The 27,163-nt window shown below is 43.4% G+C and overlaps 1 protein-coding gene and 1 long non-coding RNA gene across 6 annotated transcripts in view; one reads left to right on the top strand and one right to left on the bottom strand.

Moving 5' to 3' along the window:
• Window positions 1–27,163, bottom strand: part of TJP2 (tight junction protein 2) — a 110,607-nt gene that overhangs the window by 41,763 nt on the left and 41,681 nt on the right. For 3 of the 5 annotated variants that reach the window (XM_082241517.1, XM_082241516.1, XM_082241513.1), the window contains one exon: window positions 644–697. In XM_082241517.1, coding sequence (XP_082097643.1) covers window positions 644–688 — 45 coding nt within the window. In that variant the 5' untranslated portion in view covers window positions 689–697. Of the gene's footprint in view, window positions 1–643; window positions 698–25,954; window positions 25,980–26,259; window positions 26,333–27,163 lie in introns of those variants that run through there. The other 2 variants (XM_082241514.1, XM_082241515.1) reach the window with 2 other exon arrangements.
• LOC309542796 lies at window positions 2,765–13,231 on the top strand. Its single transcript, XR_014224442.1, has 3 exons — window positions 2,765–2,931; window positions 4,382–4,608; window positions 12,851–13,231. It is a non-coding gene; the product is annotated as an uncharacterized lncRNA (long non-coding RNA).

Genomic DNA, 27,163 nt, shown 5'->3' on the forward strand with positions numbered 1-27,163 from the left:
ACTGATTGGATGTCCACATCCTGGTAAAAGTTTCATAATTTTCGACATGGTGTGATACATCACGAATCATGATGTGCACATGTGCTATGTAAGAAATTGTGATGTGGGGAAAACCGTGAAGCCAGTCATCGCTTCTCTCATGATTCCTGCCACCCTTGTTCCTCTGTACTATATACAGCTGTAACAATATGTTAAAGGTAAGTAAAAATGTATCAGTTTTAGACCCCGAAGGACATTACCCTGGTAACATTACATGGTTACGCCCTTATTTTAGACATTGTTATATATTAGTATATCATAGTGATTAGCTGGTGATATAGCGGGATGTTGAAAACCAGACATCGTTCAGCCCTTCTGAATGTGATGTTGATGTGAGCTCTGGAATTTTAAATATTTTAATAGTTATGCAGAAATGTATTGCTGTGAATTTAAATACACTGCTGGCACAAAAATAAAAATGTATGGGTGGAACAAAACTATTTAGCATAGTTTAACAGTTCTAATTAACAAATTTTAAAATGTTTCACAAGGAAAATTGATCAATAAGGTTAACGGGTTATGTCAGATTTACTAACACAATGGCACATGCAAAAAGGGGGAAAGGGACTATTAGGAAAAAAAAAGACCAGAAATAACCTCTCACCCTTTGTAAGGTCACTGTATACTGTTCCCATATCAGCTCTTCCATGCCTGGGGCCTGTTGGACAATGAAAAGCAATAATCAATAGAACATCACAACAGAAGACAGTCCTCACAAAATTAAGAACAGACCCTTTTCAAAGTCAGTATCAAACAGCAGTAATGTTTTGCAGTTATCACACTGCAGTGCTTTTAAAAATGGACATTAATTAGCCAGAATCTGAATAAAAAAATAAACACGCTTGAAGAACAAAATTTTAGTTGGAAAAGCCTTTTCCGTGTTTTATATCTGTATGCACAAAAAGGAAACCACACTTGAGAGAAAAAGCTCACACCCAGATCTTTATATATTTGTGCCTGTGGTACTTGCTGCCTGACAAAGGACCAAATCTCAGTAGCACATGCCTGAATGTAGATCACTTGGATTAAATTCCTTCCAGTAGCACCTTAAAGACCAACTAAGTTAGTTCTTGGTATGAGCTTTCGTGTGCATGCACACTTCTTCAGATCTGACTTAGTTGGTCTTTAAGGTGCTACTGGAAGGATTTTTTTTTATTTTGACTATGGCAGACCAACACGGCTACCTATCTGTAACTTGGATTAAATTGATCATGATGGAAAACCCTAAGAGACCAGAGACCTTGAATAAACTGCTATCAAAATAGATAGATCACCATTGCCACTCTGGGAAGAGGGGAGGGACAGAAGTTTAATAAATAAACAATATATGCAATGTAATAAAATAAAAATATTTAATTAATATTATTGACATGAAATTTTCATGGCTTTTGGCTAGAACAATAAACTTGTTGACTGACTGAGTAATAAATGAGATGGCCAGATCTGACACATCCAATGAATGTCCCTGAAAAGGTCCTGCCCAAGTCACCCCCGTCCTGTCTGCAGTGAAGGCAGCTCAATAATGCAAGGTCTCACTCAATGACTAGAAAGCTCATGTAGGAGGTGATCTTTAAGATGTCTAAGCCCATACCATATAGGGCTTTAAAATGCAATTAGTAACTACCACATTGAATTGTACCCAAAAATTAATCTTAAGCCCCCCTCAAAACCTGGCCACCGCGTTCCGTACCAGTGCTGATTTCCAAATGCTTTTGGAGACAGCTCCATGCACATAAGACAGCATGTATAGGAGAGAAGGTCTGGATTATATGCATGCACCAAATATTGTAAATTACATTTTCAAGCATTTAGAAGACCTGATGCCTAAAGCCAGCTGCTTTGCAGGTGCCTGCACAAAACTCTAGTGCAAGCCCCTTACTCTAAATGAAACTCCGGCATTGTTTGAAGCTCTAGCCCTCTTCATGCACTTACTCTGCTAACTTCACCAGAGGGACAATAGGGCTGCGTGTGCTGGCACCCTGCCCCCTCCACTCCTGACCTTCTGCATCAGCCTGGTCTGCATAGCACATTAAATCATAGTTTTAAACTAGCTATGGTTTAATGTGAGCTAGAGGGCATGCTGTTCAAAAGTTCTCTAGGTGCTCCCCCTAATCCTGCTGCAGCCACGCTGTGGACAACACACATCAGAGTCCAGCTTATTTCATGCCATCCCAACCCAGGTTCAGGGTTTGTTTCTCTCCAAATGAAACCAAAGTTTAAAACAAACTATAGCTTAATGTGATATGTGAAGGTCTGAAAGGGAATCGCAAGTGCATTTGATCGAACACACTTATAGTCCTCCACACACAATCAGGGTTTCCAACTGCAGGGATGATGGTAAAACATTCTGCTAAGCCATCTCACGATTCTCCTTCAGACCACCCTTCTCAATGTGGGAAGACTGAAGGAGATAAGACATGTAACCCCGCATCCCCTCCCTCACAGATAGTGCTCTCATCCTTACTACGTGCAGCATAACCGAATGCTGCCATGATAGTCTCTTGATGTGCTCCTACAACAGGACCACCATCTATGGCGCCTGGTGAACCACAGGGCAGTCAATCGGATGATTTCTAAGAGCCAAGATGCTGCTCACTTGGACTACTGCCATGCGCTCCACGTGGAGCGACCTTTGAAGGTGCCTCAGAAACAACAACTAATTCAGAGTGCGGCAGCTAGACTGGTGACTGGGAGCAGCTGTCAGAACCATACAGCACTGCTCCTGGGATGTTTCTGAGCACAATTCAAAGTGTTGGTGCTGACCTTGAAAGCCTCAAATGGCCTTGGCCCAGGAGACCTGAAGGAGGGTCTCCACCCCCATTCTCCAACCCAGACACTGAGATCCAGCTCTGAGGGCATTATGGCAGTTCCTTTTTGGCAGCAGTAGTAATAGTAGTAGTAGTAATAATTGTAATACAGTGGTACCTTGGGTTACGAACTTAACTCATTCCAGAGGTCCGTTCTTAACCTGAAACCACTCTTAACCTGAGGTACCACTTTAGCTAATGGGGCCTCCTGCTGCCACTACCGCGCAATTTCTGTTCTCATCCTGAGGTAAAGTTCTTAACCCAAGGTACTACTTCTGGGTTAGCGGAGTCTGTAATCCAAAGTGTTTGCAACCCAAGGTACGACTGTAATAATAATTTATTTATTACTTATACCCTGCCCATTTAGCTTGGCTTCCTCAGCCACTCTGGGCAGCTTACAGTGCATATAGAAAATGTCAAACATGCTGTGGAAAGCCCTCTCATTAGGTGTTACGGAGAGAACTACAACTTTTAAGACATCTGAAGGCAGCCCTGTATTGGGAGGTTTTTAATGTCTGATGTTTTATTAGGTTTTTATATCTGTTAGAAACTGCCCAAAGTGCCTGGGGCATGGTTCAAATAATAAAGATGGTAGTGATACAAATAAAATCATCATCATCATCATTTCAATCTGATCAGAGTTCAGATCCTCAGCAGATTGATTGATGCAATAAAAAAGTCATGCCTCAAGATAAAAAAACCCCTACATAAATTACAAGTTCAATATATTCTATCTCACACACAGAGCTACTAAAAACATTTCAGAGATCTTTTTAATTACTATAATTACTACTACTATATGGCAGCTAAAGGTAAAGGGACCCCTGACAATTATGTCCAGTCGCGGCAGCTACATATATACTAATAGGATATTTTCAGTAAGAAAAATGTTTTATTGTACTGGAAATGAAATGAAAAAATTTCTCCTCATGTTCAGCTACTTGCAGAATTTAAGAAGTGCAGATTGATGAATACAATGTTGAAATACTTTTATTTTTTACTTGTGAATAAAACTACAAATTATTTGAAAATTAGTTTGAACTACAGTGGTACCTCAGGTTACATACGCTTCAGGTTACAGACTCCGCTAACCTAGAAATAGTGCTTCAGGTTAAGAACTTTGCTTCAGGATAAGAACAGAAATCATGCTCCGGTGGCACGGCGACAGCAGGAGGCCCCATTAGCTAAAGTGGTGCTTCAGGTTAAGAACAGTTTCAGGTTAAGAATGGACCTCCGGAACAAATTAAGTACTTAACCTGAGGTACCACTGTATCTGTGCCTCAGAAGAAAACCGGAAAGTCAAATGTTCCTTGGAATGGCATGCCTCAAATTGTTACAAAGTGTATGCTTGGCTTTTGCATGCTGGTATAATCAAGCCAAGAGGAAGCAGCTCTTAAGGTCACATTCTGTAGGATATAAAGTACTGGAAGTTCACCTTGGGAGTTCACAAGGCACAAAAGCCATCTGCTCTGTCCTAAATCTCTAACTCATAATCTCTTTAACATTATAAAATTTACAGCTGTTTGTTGTTGCAGAGATACTAACCAATGCTGACAGATTAATGGAAGGAGCAAAATGAGTGTGGGGGCTGGGTAAGACCACAGATGTTGAAAGTCACCATCTGAAGACTTCAGACTGTACCAGAGAGGGGATTAAATTCTGTCAGAGCAAGCACGAAACTCCAACTACATCAGGCGCCAGTGAACCTGGTACGCATTGCACTAGTGCTGCAAATGCATCAAGAGACAGGGTTAAGGTAAGTGTCACCTATTCCTGAGGAGTAATGAGTGTATTATTTTAGGAAATGGCAAGAAATGTAATATGAATACATTAATTGATTGCACTGTCACACAATTAAACAGGTGATGATATTACCAGTAGCTCACTTAGCACATTCTATTAAGCCTACATTAAAAGAAGAATTATTTAATAAACAATCTTCTCAAGCACAATTTTACAGATTTCATGCTAATTCATTCTAATTAGAAGACTAATGTGATGATGAGATCCTAGCGAGACTTGAATGACACAGCAAGCCGGCAAGCTTCCCCCAGACACTCGGAAGGCATGGAAATCAGGGAGCCATTTAATGCTAAACTATTTGAGACTAAAATAAAGTACAACAATGTTGAAGACAGTCAAGAATCATGTCTTCTTCCTCGTTTTAAAACACAAAATCTTAGTATGGATGAGACAATAGGAAATACTAATGGTATATATTTTTCAAAAATTAACTCACATGCCATTTTAAAATCCTCAACTTTTTCACAGCATGTAGCCACATTCGTTGCAGAGCTTGAGCTGTCTTCATTGTGGCACACTATAATCTGTTAAGGGACTCTAACATCCCCGTCTTTTCATCAGTTTCCACCACTCAAACATTGTTATGTAATTCTAATACAATTGTGCCCTACATACTCAGCCAATCCTGCCTTCATTTCACACAATGACATATTAAAACCCACAGATGTACAAATGGCAACACATCTACTCCCAAAACAAATGTCCCTATCTTAAAACAGAAAATAAATGACCCAGTACCTCAATTTAATTCCTATTTAAGTAACTTGCTGGTGTCACCACTAGGCAAGCATCAACATACAGTCTCCTCCTCATTCCCAAAGAATATGCAGAAACGTGAGGAATTCGCAGTTACAGGAGAAGTGTTTGCCTGATCTGTAAGCAGCATTTAGGACACAGACTTTGCGTATTGGGGCATATGCCATTTGACTGGCTTCTGCAATCACAGCGGTAAAGCTACTGGGGGAAAGAAATGAGAAAAGGACAACTCTGTACTGTAAACAGTCTCAGCTCCCCCATGTCTTGCTGCTCAGTCCATCCCAGGCTTCCTCGTCTGACCTTCTCCCATCAGAGGTGAGGCAGAGGGGATGCAAACACCTCCAGTATCTTCCTCTCTCCACAAGAGGCTCCCACAGCTGCTGTGCAAACCTATAGCTCAATGATGCCACCTCCTGGCTTTCAAAGCAGGAAGGGGAAGAATGCTGCCTTGCTTACCGCACTAGGTGGCATGAAGAGGAGAAATCTGCATTTCTCACAAAAAAAGTCACAGAGCGAGAGACAGCCTGCCGAATGGTATAGAAACTACTTCAGATAATATACCACTTGGCAGGCTGTCTCTTGCTCTGTGACTTTTTGTATTTTGTGACACATGCCTGAGGAGAAGAGCAAATGAGGCCGCTCAGGAAAAAGGGGAAAGTGTCTGAATGAAAGGTGTTCAGAATCCCCGATCTTTGGCAAGTTCCTTCCAGAGCTTCATCACGCAGGTGAGCCACTGACCCAAGTGGCCTCATTTGATGGGCTACTGCTCATATGAGACAACGGTTTGGAATAGTTAACTGTTCATAGAATCATAGAAGAGTTGGAAGAGACCACAAGGGCCATCGAGTCCAACCCCCTGTTCCCGAGAGCAGACTGAGGCAATGCAAGAGCTTGGTTGTAATGATGAAACAACCAAATGGAAACGGTCAAGAATCTCTCATACAAGACAACTGCAAGCAACTCAAGGTGGGAGGAGAAAGAGGTTAGTCCAGTTTACTTGTGCATGTGCTTATTCATAAAGACAGGCTTATAGCAACACTCTGTTACACCGAGGGCAGGTTGCATTTCATGCACTTGCAGCCTAAGCATCTGAGTCAGAATGGGTCCTGAAGTCACCCTTATATTCCAAGCTTTCAGAATTTATTCTTAATGTAAAATTTACGTTGTCTTGGTACACACACAGTTTCCACTTTCCAACCCCCTCAAGCCCCAGGCTAGAAGTATGAGAGTATGAACACATTCCTGGATGCAGCAAGGTGTACCCCCCCCAGGCTGTGTTTTGTTGAATTTGCACAGTGTTGTACCCAGCATTATGCTTTGATGCATTTATTTATATTGATTTTATTTACTACATTTATATCCCAGCTTTTTCTCCAAAGAGCTCCCTGCAACAGCCCCATGAGGGAGGTTAGGCTGAGAGATTGTGACTGGCCCAAGGCCACCCAGTGAGCTTCCTGGCTGAGTGGGGATTTGAACCCTGGTCTCCAGGTCCTAGTCTGACACACTAACCACTAGGCCACTCTAAGGCTGCTAAACAAGGAAATATACTGGTGCACAAAAGGTGGAGACTTAACAGCTTCCCAGGAGGTAGCTCAGCTGACCAGTACTTTGCAGATGCTTTGCAGATAATTCCAGCTTTGTTTGCTCTCTCCCTCCTCAATTATAAGCCCTCACACAAACCAGGAAACTCCTTCAGCTTTACCAGTATCCTTCCACTTAGAGCTCAGCTAATTATGCAGCGCCTGCTAACAATCCAGGAGGGACCCCACCCCCATCAAAGATCCAGTGGCAAGTAAAGAACTGGAAAGCTCTTCTTTCTTCTCTCACCAGTGGAAAAGAGATGGAAGAGTTTTTGTTTTTGTTTTCTGGTGGTGTTTATGTTGTTAGTTCCCCCTAAATGGCTTTCCTCCATATTAAAAAGGAAAGGTTTTTTTTTAATTTAAAGGAGACTATCATTTTGCTTGCTTGCCCTCCCTCCTTCCCTTTGATAAAAAGGAAGAGACTGGTGAGATGAGGGCTTGGCGGGTGGGAAATGGAGGGGAGAAGATTTAGCTGCTGCCTTATGCCAAAATGGGAGGTTGGGTACTGTGTGAGAATGATGAGGAGGGTGTTTTCAGTAAGCAGTGAAAGCAAATGTGTGTCTACTCACAAGCAAGCCCTCCTGAATTTCATGGGGCTTACTCCCAAGAAAGTAGAAGTACCGTATTTTTCGCACCATAGGACACACTTTTTCCCTCCTAAAAAGCAAGGGGAAATGTGTGTGCGTCCTATGGAGCGAATGCAGGGGGGAGGCAGGCAGGAAAAGCCCCCAAGAGCCGCACACAAGCTCCGTGCGCTCTTGCGGGCTTTTCCACAGGAGGGAGAAGGGACTGACAGGCCGCACCAGTCCCTTCTCCCACCTCGTAGAAAAGCCCACAGGAGCCACGCACCCTTTAAAGAGTGCGGCTTCTGCGGGCTTTTGCGAGAGGTGAGGGAAACCCCCCACTTCCCAGAAAAGCCAGGAGAAGCCGCGAAGCCCTTTTAAAGAGAGCGTGGCTTCTGCGGGCTTTTGCGAGAGGTGAGGGAATCCCCCCACCTCCCAGGAAAGCCAGGAGAAGCTGCGTGCTCTTTAAAGGGGTTGTGCGGCTTCTGTGGGCTTTTGCGAGAGGTGAAGGAATCCGCTGCTCCCAGAGTTGGGGGGGGGATCATATTTTCCCCCTTGATTTCCCCCTCTGAAAACTAGGTGCGCCCTATGGTCAGGTGCGCCCTATGGTGGGGAAAAATACAGTAAGTTTAGTTGAACTCAGTGGGGCTTCTGCATGTAGGGATTCCACTTAGACTTCTGAGTGCGGAAGCAGATGCAACCTGACTAAATCACTTAAACTACTCATAAATTAGTTGAAAATGTATTAAATATAATGTATGGAAGTTTATTTAATATTTTTATTAAATCTACTACTTCCTTACATTTTAAGGCCCTCCACCACTGCAAGGAGCCCTGTCAAAGCCCCTAGCTGCTGCCCGGAAGCGCAGCGCAGGCTCCACTGCTGCGGGGAGGTATGGCCGGCACTGTGGGGAGGCCTGGCAAGGCGCACCAACACTGCAGATAGATATTGTGATATACTAAGATATAAGATATAAGACTAAGATATAAGAGGGACGCGGGTGGCGCTGTGGGTAAAACCCCAGTGCCTAGGACTTGCCGATCGTATGGTCGGTGGTTCGAATCCCCGCGGCAGGGTGAGCTCCCGTCTTTCGGTCCCAGCTCCAGCCCACCTAGCAGTTCGAAAGCACCCCTAAGTGCAAGTAGATAAATAGGTACCGCTTTATAGCGGGAAGGTAAACGGCGTTTCCATGTGCTGGCCATGTGACCCGGAAGTGTCTTTGGACAGCGCTGGCTCCCGGCCTCTTAAGTGAGATGAGCGCACAACCCTAGAGTCGGACACGACTGGCCCGTACGGGCAGGGGTACCTTTACCTTTAAGATATCACGATATTTAGCTGGTGATATATCGTGATGCTGAAAGCCAGATATCGCCCAGCCACCCGCTGTCTGTCCATGGTTTTCCCATCCTCCCCAACCCCTCCACCCACCCTCAACTCCTACGGGTGAAACTTTCATCCCTCTGTCCCATGGAAATCATCTCCCTGCAGCTGTCATCTGCAGCCACAATTCTATACATCTTCCAGATGCACTGGGATTTACTCCCAGTAAGAGAGAAATAGTCTAGGTGAAAGCATCCCTTTCCTGGTTATGTCCTTCTTAGCATTTCTTGCTCCTCCTTTGACACAAAGACACTTACAAAGCTTCTCCCCATCTCCATTTTAAAAGCTAGCAATAGTTGGTGGTGGGAGAGGGGGCCGCTTGTGCCTTCTGGGCTCTGAATTAGCTAGACTCTCTTAATTCTCTGCAGCAGTCTCTGCTCACTTTATCCTCCAGAGGCCTGCAGCTAGTTCACACTTGAAATAATCAAGGAGAGTGAGACAGATCCCCCCTTTTGTTGTTTGCAGATGCTGATGGACAGAGATGAGAATGGATCTCTCCTACTCTTCACCTCTTGTTTTAAGGCAGCAAAACTTGGAAGTCAGCCCTATTGAAATGAACAAGCCTTTGACTGCAATCCTAACCCGCTCACCAGGGAATTACGTCTGATCTGAAGAAGGGTGCATGCACACGAAAGCTCATTCCAATGACAAACTTAGTTGGTCTCTAAGGTACTACTGGAAGGATTTTTTTTTATTTTGTTTCGACTACGGCAGACCAACACGGCTACCTACCTGTAACTACTTCTGAACAGACATTGCTAGGTAGGATTGCAGCCTTAGTTTTGAATCAACGGGATCAGGACAAGTTGGCAGGTGGGAAGGGAGATGCTGCTCTGGGATACTGCCTCCCCCACCCCAAAGTTAGACATGTAGGACCACCCCCAATTGGCAAATGTGTCAATTACGCATCTCATGGCCCAAGGAGTCATCCTACAGTTCTCAAATGGGGTGAAGCTGGATTGGGGGAAACTGCATCAAAACACAAAAGATACCTGTGGATTGTAGGTAATATCCTATGTTAGGGGTCAGCAATCTTTTTCAGCAGGGGGCCGGTCCACCGTCCCTCAGACCATGTGGTGGGCTGGACTATATTTTGAGGGGGGAAATGAACAAATTCCTATGCCCCACAAATAACCCAAAGATGCATTTTAAATAAAAGGACATATTCTACTCATGTAAAAACACGCTGATTCCCAGACCGTTCACAGGCAGGCTTTAGAAGGCGATTGGACCGGATCCGGCCCCCAGGCCTTAGTTTCCCTACCCATGTCCTATGTACATGGATTCAAACAAATGGGGGTGGGGAAACACTGGAGCAGAGTAAACAGTCATGTGTCCACAGCCCTAATTTAAGACAAAATGCATTTTCACAAACTTTGCTTAGGAAGTGTGACAATAAGCTCAAGAAGTAATTGAGGCAATAAATCAAACAAAAGTAGGGAAATCCCCAGGGCCAGATGGAATAACAGCAAAATATTATAAAAAAATGAGTGAACAGCTTTTGAATCCCCTGAAAGTTACAATGAATGAGATTCTGAAAACAGGGGAAGTTCCAGAAACATGGAAAGAGGCCTATATAACTGTGATACCAAAACAGGATTCGGATGTGACATTAGTTAAAAACTATAGGCCGATTTCATTATTAAATAACGATTATAAACTATTTGTATTTGTCATGGCAAATAGAATGATTTTTTTTTAAAAAAAGAATTTATTCATCATGACCAAGCTGGATTCCTTCCAGGTAGACAAATTAAAGATAGTATTAGAAATGTACTGAATATTATAGAGTATCTGGAAATGAGAAATGAGAAAAAAGCAGCATTAATGTTTATAGATGCAGAGAAAGCATTTGATAATGTTCTTGGAGTTTTATGAAGAAGGTGATGGAGGAGATGGGATTTGGAGGAAATTTCAATAGGGGAATGCAAGCTGTTTACTCCGACCAAAATGCAAAAATAATCGTAAACCAGGTAATAACAGATAAATGTAGTATACAAAAAGGAACGAAACAAGGATGTCCCTTGTCACCATTGTTGTTTGTTCTGGTTCAGGAAGTCTTGACAAGAAAGATAAGACAAGATAGGGAAGTAGTAGGTATTAAAATTAAAAAGAATGAACATAAATTAAAAGCATTTGCAGATGATTTGGTAATAACGGTAGAGGATCCAAAGAATTCTCTTCCAAAAGTAATTAATATAATACAAGAATTTGGTCAAGTGGCAGGATTTAAATTAAATAAAAATATGACGAAATTGTTACTAAAAATATTAAAGAATCGAAAAAGAAAGAAATAACACAGATGGTAGGGATAGAGGCATATAAAAAAGTAAAATATTTAGGAATTTGGATAACATCAAAAAATATAAATATTTTTAAAGATAACTATGAAAAAATTTGGCAGGAAATTAAAAGAAATTTGGAAACATGGAATAGGATGAATCTCTCTTAAATGGGAACAATTGCAACTATAAAAATGAATGTTATTCCAAGGATGTTATTTCTCTTCCAAACTCTTCCAGTAATAACAAGGAGTGCATGCTTCAAAGAATGGCAGAGAGAAATATCAAGATTTGTTTGGAATGGGGAAAAACCAAGGATAAAAAACAAAATTTTAACAGATGTGAAAGAAAGAGGCAGATTCTCACTTCCAGATTTAAAATTGTATTATGAAGCTGCATCCCTAATATGGATCCGAGACTGGATCAAGTTAGACAGGGAGGAAATAACAGACTTGGAAGGACGTGATAATAGATTTGGATGGCATGCCTATCTTTGGTATGGAAAAGCAAAAGTACATAAAGGATTTCATAATAATTTAATTAGAAGATCACTGTTTAAAGTATGGGAGAAATATAAAGATTTATTAGAACCCAAAACACCATGGTGGCTATCACCTATTGAAGCACTATCAATTAAAATATTGGGGGGGGGGGAAGGAGAGTGGCCAACATATAGAGAACTGTTGGTGGAGCAAGAGGGAAAGTTAAAACTGAAAGAATACGATGAAATGAAAGAACATCTTCAAAGTTGGTTACATCATAGACAATTACAGGAGATATTTAAGGAGGATAACAAAAAAGGCTTCTCATATTCGGCTTCCAATTTCCAAAAGGAAGTGATAGAAGAAAACACAAAATTATTAAAAAACGCATATAACATCCTTTTGGGAGACCAAAGATGAAGAAGTAAAATAAGTAATGATTAAATGGGCGCAAGATGTAGGACATAATATACAATTTCAGGAATGGATAAAACTGTGGAAAGTAAATTTGAAATTTACAGATTGAATATTATTGAGAGAGAACTATATGAAAATGATGTACAGGTTGTATTTATCACTGGTTAAATTGGCAAAAATGCATAAAAATGAAAAGAAAGTGTTGGAGATGTGAAACAGAAGGTACATTCTATCATATGTGGTGGGATTGTAAGAAGGTAAAATCCTACTGGGAAATGATATACAGTGGTGCCTTGCAAGACGAAAAGAATCTGTTCTGTGATTCTCTTCGTCTAGCGGTTTTTTCGTCTTGCGAAGCAAGCCCATTGACGGATTAGCGGATTAGCGGCTTTTAGCGGCTTATCTGCTGATTGGATCAGCTGATAAGCGGCTTAGCGGCTTAGAAAAAGGGGGGAAAGGGAAAAAAACCAGCAGGAACTCGCAAGACATTGTCGTCTTGCGAAGCAAGCCCATAGGAGATTTGTTTTGCGAAGCACCTCCAAAACGGAAAACCCTTTTGTCTAGCGGGTTTTCCGTCTTGCGAGGCATTCGTCTTGCGGGGCACCACTGTACAATGAATTGAAGAAAATGTTAAAAATAACCTTTGTAAAAAAACTAGAAGCCTTTTTATTAGGTATTTTAGGTCAAGACATACCAAAAGAAATGAGGACTTTATTTATGTATGCCACTACAGCAGCAAGAATGTTGATTTCACAAAACTGGAAGACTGGAGATATACCAACTAAAGGACAATGGCAAGAGAAGTTGAGGAACTATGCAGAACCGGCAAAAATGACAGAAAGACTAAGAGAAAAAGACAACAGAGACTTTGAAAAAGAGTGGGAACCTTTCATATTATACTTTCAGAAACAAAGAAAGGCAACAGACTTGATGGCAGGATTTAAATAAACATTCACATTATCAGCATCAGAAAATGTTTGGAAGATAGTAAAATAAGATGATGTATTTAATTTATTTTTTATTTTTTTAAGGCTTGATGTTATGTTATTGATAACTTTTTCTGTTGAGAGACAGCAAAGCAGATGAAAATAGAAACAAACCAGAAACGCAAGTCGGGGGAAGTCTTGGAGGGGAGGGAGGGAGGAATATATAGCAAATGTTAAAAATTTGAGATTTATGTAATGAACGAAAATGAAAAAACTATGGGCTGGTTCACATGCCTGCACATCACTTGCACCACAATCCTATGGATGTTTACTCAGGAGCAAGTCTCTACTTTTGAGGTGATATGAAATCTTCGTGCTGCTTCAGCTGTAAGGTCTTTGACATCTGCAACTCACTCCTTGTTGAAGCTGCACATGGGAAGTGGCCGAAGTGCAGCTGAGACAGAACAAGTGGAAAGACAAGCCGAGGAGCAGGACCCGTCCTTACAGTGTGGAAGGCCAGCATTCAACTCCTAACGCTAGACTTCAAAAGAACATCTCTGCCTTTGGGCACATACATCTGAGCTAGAGTAAGTAAGATAAACCAAGTTACCCAAACCAATGACAGGCTTTTGAGCACTTTGACCTGATCCATCTCTCAGGTGCTGCAAGGGAATATTGACTATTCAATATCCAGTTACCTCCCTCCTGCTTAATATTTTCCTTTATTTCCTTCCACCCATTTTTTCTGGATCAAGTGAAGAAGCTTTATGCATATTGTTTGCTGCTGCTTTTTAACGATGCCTCATTTTCCTTCTGCCCTCAAGTTGCAGCTTCATAACTCATTGTTTCTGGTAATGGGATCTGAATGGCTCCTTAATTTAAGCAGCTTCTGAATTTACAGAAACACACTGAAAGGCAAGGAAACAGACACAAAAATAGATAAACCCTTTAAGTTGGTGCTGAATCACTCACTAATGGTCATATCGGCAGTTACTGTGAATTTGGAGTAATGCAAATGGCCAGTGTAAATTAAATTGATTGGTCGCAGCTGCTACAGAAGTGATGGGTGTTAAAACAGCAAATGACCTATAAACTAATTTCCCACTAGATGGTGGTATTAAGCAGCTATTTGACAAGACAGATGAAAGAAAGGAGCACACACGGCACACACACTGATAATTGGAAAGCAAAAAACCTTTTCCCATTCAAATTATTTTTACCAGATTCACTTAAGTCTTAATACAACAGGCAAACTTCTAAAAGCCACTAGTTTGTATACATTTCCTAGGATTTCTGCAGCTAAGTATCAAATTTAGAATGTTCCTGTAAGTTCTCTGGGGATTCTCTTTAAAATATGTGCGTGTCTGTGTAAAGCCACCATTTGCAGTGGCGTAGCGTGGGGGGTGCAGGGGGGGCCGGCCGCACCGGGCGCAACATCTGGGGGGGCGCTGGCACTCGCAGCTCTCTGCCTCCTGCTAAAATCCACGGGTTAGGGGGCGCAAATTACTTGCCTTGCCCCGGGTACTGACAACCCACGCTACGCCACTGACCATTTGTACAGTAGTATCACTGCCCACAGCAGATACTTTAGATGGACAAGGTAGATTTCTCCAAATCTTTCATTATTACATAAATAAAGCATGACTAAGCAGGGTCTAAAAACATGGGACAGAAGACTATTTTGTAACTACTACTACTCCTCATTTGAGGGACGCGGGTGGTGCTGTGGGTTAAACCACAGAGCCTAGGACTTGCTGATCAGAAGGTCGGTGGTTCGAATCCCCGCGACGGGGTGAGCTCCCCTTGCTCGGTCCCTGCTCCTGCCAACCTAGCAGTTGAAAAGCACGTCAAAGTGCAAGTAGATAAATAGGTACCGCTTCGGCAGGAAGGTAAACAGCGTTTCCGTGCATTGCTCTGGTTCACCAGAAGCGGCTTAGTCATGCTGGCCACATGCTGTATGCCGGCTCCCTCGGCCAATAAAGCGAGATGAGTGCCGCAACCCCAGAGTCGGTCATGACTGAACCTAATGGTCAGGGGTCCCTTTACCTTTTACTTTACTCCTCATTTGATGGGGCTTGTACAGGAAAATGTTTCAGAGAGGCTAATCCTAACACCATCATTCCTGGGACCAACACCTAGACAAGGCCGCCAATAGAGCTCTCTGAAAATATTAGAAGAGACCCATTTACTTGCAGCTCAAGACAACCTGCTACTTCAAAGCTAAGCATCTCTAAGTGCACCTACAGTCTTGGATGCTCCTTGGCTCAGAACTACTGGTCCTCTCTCACAACTCTCACCATGATGCCATCCCTGCAACTGGGAAGTCCTGGTGCTCAAGAGAAGCTGGCTAGTTCTGCCACTTGAAAGCAGAGGCATAAGGCTCAATCCTTTACAGGAGTGTTTCCCAAAGTGTGGTACATGTACCCTCAGCAGGACATGAATGGGGTTCAAAGGGTACACGGCAGAAATTTTGATTATAATTCATCATAGCTTTTTTAGCTGCATAAAACAAAATAATATTATTTTGTTAAATAAATAAATAGCTAAAATAGTATTATTAAAACTACTCCCCAATTATCTTCTTCTAAGAAGGGGAATGCCAGTAAGAATAAACTTTCAGAAGGAGTACATGTTCATTCAAAGTTTGGGAAACACAGCTTCACAGCATAACCAACAGGGATCCCTGCAGGTGCTGCAGGCCGAGCAGCAAGGGGTTGCAGTCCAACGGCCCCTGGAGGCACCCAGTTGGCTGCCCCTCCTTTACAGGCTCACACTTTGTCGCCCTGTTACTAGATGCAGCCAGCACTGTGGCACAGGAGGCGGCAGGGCTCCTTCAAATAGCTCCTCAAATTGATCTGGAACCATGAAGGGAAAGCTATTGCCATTGCCCAAGCTTTGTTTCACTGAAAAGCTTCAGCATCTAACATTAGAGGAGGGACTTTAAAAACAGCACCCAAACTTGTTAGTTACTGACTTTTGCATGCACATTATTTCTTGCAACCACAAAGAACACCAGTGACAATACATTCAAACTTCTCCAACAGGATATAACTAATTATTTAAAATTTGAGCCAGGAACAACTAAACTTATAAAACCACAGATTTATACTTTTCAAAGTAAGTGTCAGAAAACAAAAGCCATTTCTCTGCTCTTAGCAGCCCACCTCAAGTTCTGTTGCAATTATATACAGTGGTACCTCAGGTTAAGTACTTAATTCGTTCCGGAGGTCCGTTCTTAACCTGAAACTGTTCTTAACCTGAAGCACCACTTGAGCTAATGGGGCCTCCTCCTGCTGCCACACCGCCAGAGCACGATTCCTGTTCTTATCCTGAAGCAAAGTTCTTAACCTGAAACACTATTTCTGGGTTAGCATATGTAACCTGAAGCGTATGTAACCCGAGGTACCACTGTACTCACTTAAAGAGCAGGGTACACCATATAACAAGCTAACAACCTCTCCATGGAATTTGCTTATCTCTTCCAATGCACCTGGCCACTCCCTCAGCACTAATAATGATAATTTGATTTATTACCTGCCCAGGAGCAGGTCACAACAACTCTAAATACAACATTAAAATCAGTTTTTTTAAAAATTACAATCAAAAGAATATTGTGGTCCTCTCACAGCCCCCCCCCCCAATATTAAGTGAATATTTGTGTTGTGTAGGATGCATTCACACATTACAGCAGGCCATGGTTAATGCAGGGTTGGGGAATATTTTTCCACCTAAGGGTCAGACCAAGAACTGACCATGTGGGGCAGGTGGGCATGGGGAGGGAGAACCTGCACCTGCTCTGCTCCCTCCTCTGATGAGCAGCTTCAACAAATCATTATTCTTGGCTTATTTCAACTGGGGATTGTGGTTTGCTTTTTTGGTTATATTTCTGCTGTCACTTGTACTCATATCACCAGCAAAGCGAGGGTGACGCTGGGATCGAAGGGCATGTGGCCATTATTATTATTATTATTATTATTATTATACTGCCCTATAACTGGAGGTCTGTTGCATCTGGCTGTTGCGTTCTTCTCATGTCCTGAGCCGCTCTGTGAGACTGAGATTATCCCAGCCTTGCAAAGCAGATTGGGGCTGGCATCAACAAAGGGATGCGGGTGGCGCTGTGGGTTAAACCACAGAGCCTAGGGCTTGCCGATCAGAAGGTCGGCTGTTCGAATCCCCACGACGGGGTGAGCTCCCGTTGCTCGGTCCCTGCTCCTGCCAACCTAGCAGTTCAAAAGCACGTCAAAGTGCAAGTAGATAAACAGGTACCGCTCCGGCGGGAAGGTAAACAGCGTTTTCGTGCGCTGCTCTGGTTCACCAGTTAGTCATACTGTACGCCGGCTCCCTCGGCCAATAAAGCGAGATGAGCACCGCAACCCCAGAGTCGGTCACGACTGGACCTAATGGTCAGGGGTCCCTTTACCTTAAGTTTCTATTTGATTCTCAAGCCCATCCATTTAAATGACTACTCTCACTGATATATCCTTTGTCCTAGTTCTAATAAAACAATTGTTCACCACTTATTCACATACTACTTTTCACTGTATCTGTATCTCCCTGGATGATAAAATAGATTAATACACAATAGGAATTCTCTTCAAAGACAAATATATTTTAAGGTACTAGATTTTAGAAATATATGTGATATATTGCTAAAAGAAATAAAGGAAATAATTTCAACCTGAACTCATACGTTAACCTACTAAGAGACTTAGCAGTGTGAGCCTGACTTGTATGCATACTCTCTGACACCACCAATTAAAACTCAAATAAAGGCTTAAACTATATTCAGCCATTTAACTGAGAATTGAATTAGGACAATTACCACAAGAAACCTCTTTGCTTAATTCTGAGGATTTTTCCAGACACTGGAGTCTTTGTTCTACTGTATAATCCATTGTAAACTGTTTGTGCTGCAATTGTTAGGTCTCGGCAAGAAAATTCAGGATCTGAATGGAGAGAGTGATGCCCACTGACATAGGCATAACTTTCTTGATACATTTGCAAAAAGGCTTTTTAGTGGAACTGCTAGATGTCATTAGCTAGGGAACAAAGCATCAATTGATCAGCTACAAGGCCCCATTTAACTGATTTCTTTCCCAGAAAAACTTATCTCTTCCATGGCTTTCTTGTGATGATAACCCAGGAAAACAAGTTGTCCATATGAATCTCTCAGACCTTGCCCTACTTCTATAAAAGCAGCCTGTGCTGGCGTCAGATGCTCCTCCCGGGGCAACTCATTTCAATATTCTCTTTGCAAGTTCCGTCTTGCATGGGCAGCCTCCTGTCATTCAGGAACCCAAGGGAGGGAGGTCACTGGCTGCACGCTGGATAAAATGGGTGCACAGTTCCTGGGTGCAAACGCCAACATTTCCGGGCAGAGAAGTGTCTTACAGGTTTTCCTGCAATACCTGAACTCTTCACTTCTCTATAGTAAGCTTTAAGTGTTTTTGTAGGATGAAAATGTTGTAGAGGATGGGGGATAATTAACCAAACCAATCCTCCTGGCAAACTGGGAATATCCCTTCACTCACCCAAGTTTACACCTTTCCTACACCTTTCCTCAGCAGAGTTTATTTTTCTCTCAGAAAAATAAGTGGCTCACGTAAATGTAAACTAAGCTTTAATAATAAACTGAGAGAAAACTGTAACAAAATAACAGAATGAGAGAAACTAAATACAACAGACATGTTCAAGGCGTTGATCGCGATCTACCAGTCATTCCTGAGTCCCTCATGCCTGCGGGCACCCATGCCTACCCCGGCAGCACGCACGCCCTCCCTGCACCCACCCCTGGGTGGTAGATCACTGCCACTTTTACACTGGATCGTAGATCACCCCCTACTTCTTGGTCCCTCTGAACGGAACCACCCAGAAGGGAGGGGCTGGTTCTGGAGCAAAGACTCAAGCCCCGCCCACCAGGCCCCAAACATTCCACCACTCAAATTAGGCCCCAGGGTTTTTCTTACAGGGAACACATTATATTTTCACCTTTTGTGGATATTGGTTCAAATACCTCAGGATAATAATAATAATAATAATAATAATAATAATAATAATAATTTATTATTTATACCCCGCCCATCTGGCTGGGCCTCCCCAGCCACTCTGGGCGGCTTCCATAAAAACCAAAAATACAGTAAAATATCACACGTTAAAAACTTCCCTGAACAGGGCTGCCTTCAGATGTCTTCTGAATGTCAGGTAGTTGTTTATCGCTTTGACATCTGCTGGAAGGGCGTTCCACAGGGCGGGCGCCACTACCGAGAAGGCCCTCTGCCTGGTTCCCTGTAGCTTTGCTTCTCGCAATGAGGGAACCACCAGAAGGCCCTCGGCGCTGGACCTCAGCGTCCGGGCAGACTGATGGGGGTGGAGACGCTCCTTCAGGTATACTGGACCGAGGCCGTTTAGGGCTTTAAAGGTCAGCACCAACACTTTGAATTGTGCTCGGAAACGTACTGGGAGCCAATGTAGGTCTTTCAAGACCGGTGTTATATGGTCTCGGCGGCCGCCCCCAGTCACCAGTCTAGCTGCCGCATTCTGGATTAGTTGTAGTTTCCGAGTCACCTTCAAAGGTAGCCCCACGTAGAGCGCATTGCAGTAGTCCAAGCGGGAGATAACCAGAGCATGCACCACTCTGGCGAGCCAGTCCGCAGGCAGATAGGGTCTCACCTGCATACCAGATGGAGCTGGTAAACAGCTGCCCTGGACACAGATTTGACCTGTGCCTCCATGGACAGCTGTGAGTCCAAAATGACTCCCAGGCTGCGCACATGGTCCTTCAGGGGCACAGTTACCCCATTCAAGACCAGGGAATCCTCCACACCTGCCCGCCTCCTGTCCCCCAAAAACAGTACTTCTGCCTTGTCAGGATTCAACCTCAATATGTTAGCCGCCATCCATCCTCCAACCGCCTCCAGGCACTCACACAGGACCTTCACTGGTTCTGATTTAAAAGAGAGGTAGAGCTGGGTATCATCCGCATACTGATGAACACCCAGCCCAAACCTCCTGATGATCTCTCCCAGCGGCTGCATGTAAATGTTGAAAAGCATGGGGGAGAGGACAGAACCCTGAGGCACCCCACAAGTGAGAGCCCAGGGGTCTGAACACTCATCCCCCCCCCACTTTCTGAACACGGCCCAGGAGGAAGGAGCGGAACCACTGTATAACAGTGCCCCCAGCTCCCAGCCCCTCAAGACAGTCCAGAAGGATGTTATGGTCGATGGTATCAAACGCCGCTGAGAGATCCAGCAGAACTAGGAAACAGCTCTCACCTTTGTCCCTAGCCCGCCGGAGATCATCAACCAGTGTGACCAAGGCAGTTTCAGTCCCATGATGAGGCCTGAATCCCGACTGGAATGGATCCAAATGGTCCGCTTCTTCCAGGCGTGCCTGGAGTTGTTCGGCAACCGCTCGCTCAATCACCTTGCCCAGGAATGGAAGATTTGAGACTGGGCGATAGTTGGCTATCGTGGCCGCATCTAAAGATGGTTTTTTAAGAAGCAGTTTAATAACCGCCTCTTTCAGCGGGTCTGGGAAGGCTCCCTCACGGAGGGAGGCACTCACTACCCCACGAAGCCCATCGCCCAGTCCTTCCCGGTTAGCTTTTATAAGTCAGGATGGGCAAGGATCCAGGAGACAGGTGGTTGGTTTCACTCGTCCAAGCAGCCTGTCCACATCCTTGGAGGTAACAGATTGGAATTGATCCCACTCAACTTGACTAGACAGAACTCTAGCACTCTCCCGCCCCGGTCCTGCTCCCACGGTGGAGTCTACTTCTTCCCGAATCTGAGCGATTTTATCTGCAAAAAACTTTGCAAAATCATTGCTTCTCAGTTATGACTTCAGTTTAGCTAACAACATACTAGCTGTTCAGAGGGAACCAAAAGACAATAGAAGTGCAACATTTCCACACTCACACCCTTAAGAAAACAAGGACTGAGGAATGGGAAATTTAACTACAACCAGGCATTTGTTTCAACAGGCTGAAAGCTAAGATTTCAAGGGCTGCCCTCTTTCTTTTTAGTGTGAAAAGGACGAAAACAATGAGAAGACTCGGAATCCTCACAGAACTCTAGCCCAATGGTTGCCATTAATCTGATTTAAACTTATTTATAATGAAATGATTTTAGAATGTTGTATTATTTTATTGTTGTTAGCCGCTCTGAGCCCGGCTTCAGCTGGGGAGGGCAGGATATAAATAAATTATTATTATTATTATTAACCATTTTTCCTAGTGAAGCATGTAAGAGAGGAGGGTGCTTCAAAGTTCACTTCTGCTGCCAAATTCATATCTTTTCCACCTCTCTTCTGATATGTCACATTAAATATTTTTTTCCAGACAATCTTGTGACTGAAAGGGTTCAGTTCAGCAGTTGGCGCAATGGGTAGCTGCCTTGTTTGTGCCACCAAAGAGGGCGGCTAGCGTGCATAAAGAACAGATTTTCCTTTATTTTGGACGACATAAAGGAGAATAAAAACAGGAGGGTAGCCAAGGAGGCAGTTCTTCATACATTTGCCTTTGTAACGCTAAAGAAGATTATGATTTTCTACTGAAGTTGAATTTTACATGTGGATTTTTCTTTTTGTTTTAGCAAAAAGTATAAACAAATCTCATCAAAAGTTAATGACAAGCTTGGGAGCGGAACCATTGCCAGTCTTTTCAGTGTAAATCAATAAATACTTTTTGAGGGAGTTTTAAAAGATATGGCACTGCGTCAAACACACAGACACAGCAGTTTGGCCTAATATTGCTTCTGCTCTATCTACCTGCAAGACTGGCGCCACACTCTGGCAGTCCTTCCTCCCTGTCGGGGGAAATTATAGCGATGGCTGATGCTACTTTGTTTAGTCCTTATCTGCTGAGTGCGGTGCTCAGCTCCACCGCTCAAGCTTGCAAGCCCAGACGGCAGGTCTTGGGGTGGAGTTCAGGAGAGAAGCAGACACTATCTCTAGTACCCCAAAATTTTGCTGAGCCCAAAGTATACATGTCCACAGGAATTATGGGGATTATAAGAATTGTGGGGTTTAAGGCACCTCTCTCTGCTCGCTGCTTCAGAGTGAGGAGGAAGAAAAAAGAAAGAGGCAAACATATTTAAGGATAAGCCATAAGCCTCTCTGGGGCCTGTGAGTCCTGGTGTTTGTTGATACCAGGAAATAAATCAGCTTGAAGCAGTACATTCTTCTTCTTCTTCTTCTTCTTCTTCTTCTTCTTCTTCTTCTTCTTCTTCCCCCCACCATGGTAGGTACTCACACCAAGCTGATGAACTAGATATCCTGGTCGTCTCATAAAGTAGCCAAAATCTGGGTTTGTTCCAGCAGCTTAAGAATCCAATTCAACCTACAAAGACAATATCTTCCAATAACCATCTATGAGTCAAGATGTGGTTCCTGACCATGAGAAATTAGCAAGAAAGTCCCAGTTTGTATGGCAGATGTACCTGAGGTCTTGCTCACTAGCCTAAAAGTGACCCAACTCCCAAGGACACACAGTGTAAGGGGGTAGAAGCTTTTCCAAAATGGAGTATTTTCTGCTGCATTATTTTCTGCACACAAAGTAAAAAGGGGTTTCATAAGAATAGGTGCCAACTGCAAATTAGTATTAGACAAGCTGTCAGTTTCAAAGTTTTTAGCTTTGTTTACTAACTGCAAGTAAAATAAACATGCTAACATCATTTCCAAGGGCATCAGAAAATTTTCTGACACCAACTGAACATTTCCCACTGCAAATTACTTGGTTTTGCATAGGAATTTCCCCCCCCCCCAATTCAAACTTTTACATAAAACTGAAACCACTGCCAATGTCAAAGGTAGCTCAGAGGTGAAGTAAATGACCTTACTTAAAAGTCTTGGGAGTTTTGCCAAAACCAAGGCTTGCTCCTTTCCGTTTTTAGGCTGTAGTGGGAAAAGGTGTAGTGGTATTTCACATTTGGAGGGGGTCCAAATTCTGCTGGTACAATAAACCTCTCCTGAGAAGTTCCTAAACCCTCTCTAAGCTTTAGGTTTCTAACTCGCTTGCAGAGCTGCTTGTCCCAGGACAATCCATTGCTCTGCTACAGATCTCAACCTCCATCTAGCTAACAGACGATAACAGCTAGGGCAGGAAAATAACCAAGATTATCCAAGGTCAGAATTCCAGTACCAGTGCACCAGCACCTTCATTTCATAAGAAATATGGTGCTTGTCACCAGGAATTACTGGATAGGTATTTTTTTTTTATTATTATTATTATTATTATTATTATTATTATTATTATTATTATTATATTTATAGCCCGCCCATCTGACTCAAACTCAAGGAATACCAAGGGGGGGGGGGAATCTTATAGTGGAGATGTAGCTGCAATGAAGACATTCTAGGATACAGTCACACCTCATGTTACGGTTTTTCAGGTTGGGTCCCATGGCGACCCAGAAGTCCACATGCGCATGCATTCGCCGCATGCGCACAAGTGCCAAATTGTGCCGCGCACCTGCGCAGATACGGAGCTTCAGGTTGCGCGCTTTTCATGTTGCGAATGGGCCTCTGGAACGGATCCCGTTCGCAACCAGTAGTACCACTGTATTTCAAAAACTAATCATGGGGAAATTAGCATTTTGTTAACGGAACACTACCTTGTGTGAAGAAATCCAGAATAAGTAGGGACAAGACAAGAAAGAACATCAGGAAGAACTTTCTGACAGTAAGAGTTGTTTGACAGTGGGAACAGTCAGGAGGTGGTGAATTCTCCTTCCTTAGAGGTTTTTAAGCCAAGGTGGGGCGGCCATCTGTCATGGATGCTTTAGCTGAGATTCCCGCATTGCAGGGGGCTGGACTAGATGACCCTTGAAGTCCCTTCCAAGTCTACAATTCTATGACTCTAAGACTCAGGCTGATGAACAGGCTGCACCAACCACTTACAACATGAAAAACAGATGTTGTGGACATGCCCTAAGCCACTTTTTCCTAGTACATACACAACCATCACAGCAAAACAAATGCACATTATGCTTCTCTGACAAAGTTATTCTAGATGGCAAGTCCCCATGCTGCTCCATAATGAAACTAGTTTACCCATGGAAGTTACTTAGCTGGGCCCAATCCTGTATTTTGACAGAACAATCTTGGATGCTGAATACTTTCGCATAAGCCAGGAAGATAAGCCTTTTGCCAACATTCGAAAAGAGAACAGAGAAAGAGAAAATAAAGGCTTTTGAGAGGAGGGCAGGTCAAGTCCTGTTTATCACTGATCAGCAGCAGATGACCCGAAATGATGTTTCATTCGACACAATCATGTTAAAATCTAAAATGTTTGCATAATTCCACAAGCTCCAATGATCAACATTTTATTGGGTCTATACAAAGGCAACCAGTTCAGATTAAGTAAACTACATTATTTAAACTAAAAATGAATAATAGATATGCATAGCTAGAAGGAATTAGCAAGCAGTACTCTCAAAGGGCCTCTGCCGTAATTTTAAGACAACCAAGCAAAACAAACAACAGCTGTACTGTCAAAAGTTCAATACAGGTTTTTATAGCTATTTTTTGCCATCTGTAGCTCATGTCAAAGGAAACAAATAATACAAAAAGTAGCTGAAAACAAAAATAATCATTTGGCACTATTGTGTACAATTGGTTTCGCTGCCTCATACAGTTGGGCTGCATATCATATTTTTACTATATTATCTTGTTGAACAACATGCCAATTTTATGCTCAAAATTTAACTAAGTATTTTTAATATGTTAAATAAAACATCCGAGCTTTATACTACAGAAATTATGACAAAGGTTAGACACAAAAGTGATAAAGATAGAATGGCTAAAGGAATAAAGATAAGCTGCTTTATACCACAGACATTTTGACCAGCAGTAGCAGGTCCATCCTGGCCAGCAGATTTAACAAATTAATTTAATTTCTTATTCAATTCCTAGCTTAAATCAACCTGCAGCCTTTAACTTAAAAGTATCAGTAAGACTCCTTGTCTTTTAGCATTTTGGCTGGGACAGCTCAGTCAGTAGAACAGAAGACTCTTAATCTCATGGTCGTGAGTTCAAACCCCATGTTGGACAAAAGATTCCCACATTGGATTAATGACCCTCATAAGGTAAAGGTAAAGGGACCCCTGACCATTAGGTCCAGTCGTGACCGACTCTGGGGTTGCGGCGCTCATCTCGCTTTATTGGCCGAGAGAGCTGGCGTACAGCTTCCGGGTCACGCAGGGATTTGAACCGCCGACCTTCTGATCGGCAGGTCCTAGGCTCTGTGGTTTAACCCACAGCGCCACCCACGTCCCATAATGACCCTCATAGTTCCTTCTAAATTTAAGCTTATATGATCCCTACAATGACTTCAAACCCAGACTGCACTTTCTAGGGAGATTTTTCAACATGCACTTATGAAGTCGCCACACGCCCAGCAATTGAGAAATACGTAGTTCTCTTTGCAAGTTTTCCCAATGATTCTCTTTGTGGAGTCATCTCCATAAACTCAGACACACGGCAAGCTCAAGCGGAGTATGTGTTAAACCTGAATATGAATCATGGGGCTTGATGGACGGCCGCAGGCTTGTCACTGCATCTCGGCCTTCATTACTCATGTTATGCAATCCCAGTAATTGTTATCTCACTTTATGTTATTAGGATATCTGGGTATTAATATAAAGCATTTTTCTCAGTGAAACTCCTAGGTACAGCCAGCTAATGATCAAGGTGAACATAATCTACAGTCATGTTAAATTAATATAAGTGAAAGGAATAAAAACAGCATAAAGGAAGATACAAAGGATCTTATTCTTTTGTGGAAGTATGCCTTTTAAGTTAGTCCATAAAACCCCACCATTCTCAAACCAAACAAAGACGAAAGTTATACATAAAACTGATGCTTAAAAAAGAAAGTACATAAAATCAAAACAATGCAGCAAAGAGGACACACACCTCAGATTTTAAAACTGGATTTTCAGAGTATATGAAAAACGTAAACGGAGAGTCTTGGAGCATATTAAAGTTTAACAAACTGGTTGGGACATTCGCGCTCCCTTCCTCCGACTCATGACCTGTTCCTCTCCGCTGGCAAAGAGGAGGATGGAGAAAGAAAAGTGTCGGCCGGGGGCCAAGGGCCGCCAAGGCGGAGAAAGGTCCACAAAGCGAGTTGCGAAGGCGGCTCCGGGAAGGGCTTCCTCCGCCCGGAAGGCGAGCGCCGCTGCCGCCCGGCCCCCCCGCCCGCCCGCCCGCCCACTCACCCGAAGCCGCGGCGAGAGCAGGGCGGCCGCGCGCAGCAGAGAGCCCCCGCCGCCTCCTCTCACCGGCATCTCCGCGACGCTTCGCCCGGGACTGGCGGGCCCCCCTCGGAAGCGACGCGACTTCCCCGCCGGACTCCGCCCGCGCCCCGCCCCCGACGCGGCTCAGCCTCCGGCGCCTCCCCGGGAGCCGAGCGCGGGGCTCCGGCCCAGGCGGAGCGGCGGGAGAAGCCGAGAAGGAAGGCCCCGCCGGGCGGGGAAGAAGGGGGAAGAGGGACGCCTGGAAAGGAGACAGGGCGGCTTGAGGGCAGCCAGCCAAGCGGGCGTGGGAAGCCAGGTCGGCGGCTCGCTTTTCCTCGTTAAAAGAGACTTGACACCCTCGAAATCCACCAGAAAGTCTTTCAGATATCTTGTTTCGCGAGCCCTCACCCTGAAGAAGCCAAACAGTGGTCATTGTAACTACTGTACATTTGTTTTGTCTCCCTTTATGCAATAGATATACAGTGGCCAGAGCAATGCATATACACTGAACAATTGCAGTGCAGTAACTAAGACAACAAAGTGGTATTTTAGCACCTATCCAATGCATGCCCAACATATTTCCCTCCTAAAACCAATGTCAAGTTACTTTCAGAACAGGAAATCAGTATTAGAAGCCAATTATCAAGAAGGAAGTGTGTGAAAATACACACACAAATATGCACTTAATATAAAGTTCACCCACACATACAAGTTCAGCCCCGCTACATACTAAAAAGGCCTTATCCCACAAAGCTCAGTGGCCAATTGTAGAAGATGGGCATGGGGCACACCATTTCTATTCCCAGAATTGGAGACAATAGTTGCTTTAATTACACTTAACAGGAAATGCAGTAATTTTATTGTGTTGCAAGGTCAAGATCCCATC

This window comes from Podarcis vaucheri, assembly GCF_965113315.1.
Source record: "Podarcis vaucheri genome assembly, chromosome: 11".
Classification (NCBI taxonomy): domain Eukaryota; kingdom Metazoa; phylum Chordata; class Lepidosauria; order Squamata; family Lacertidae; genus Podarcis; species Podarcis vaucheri.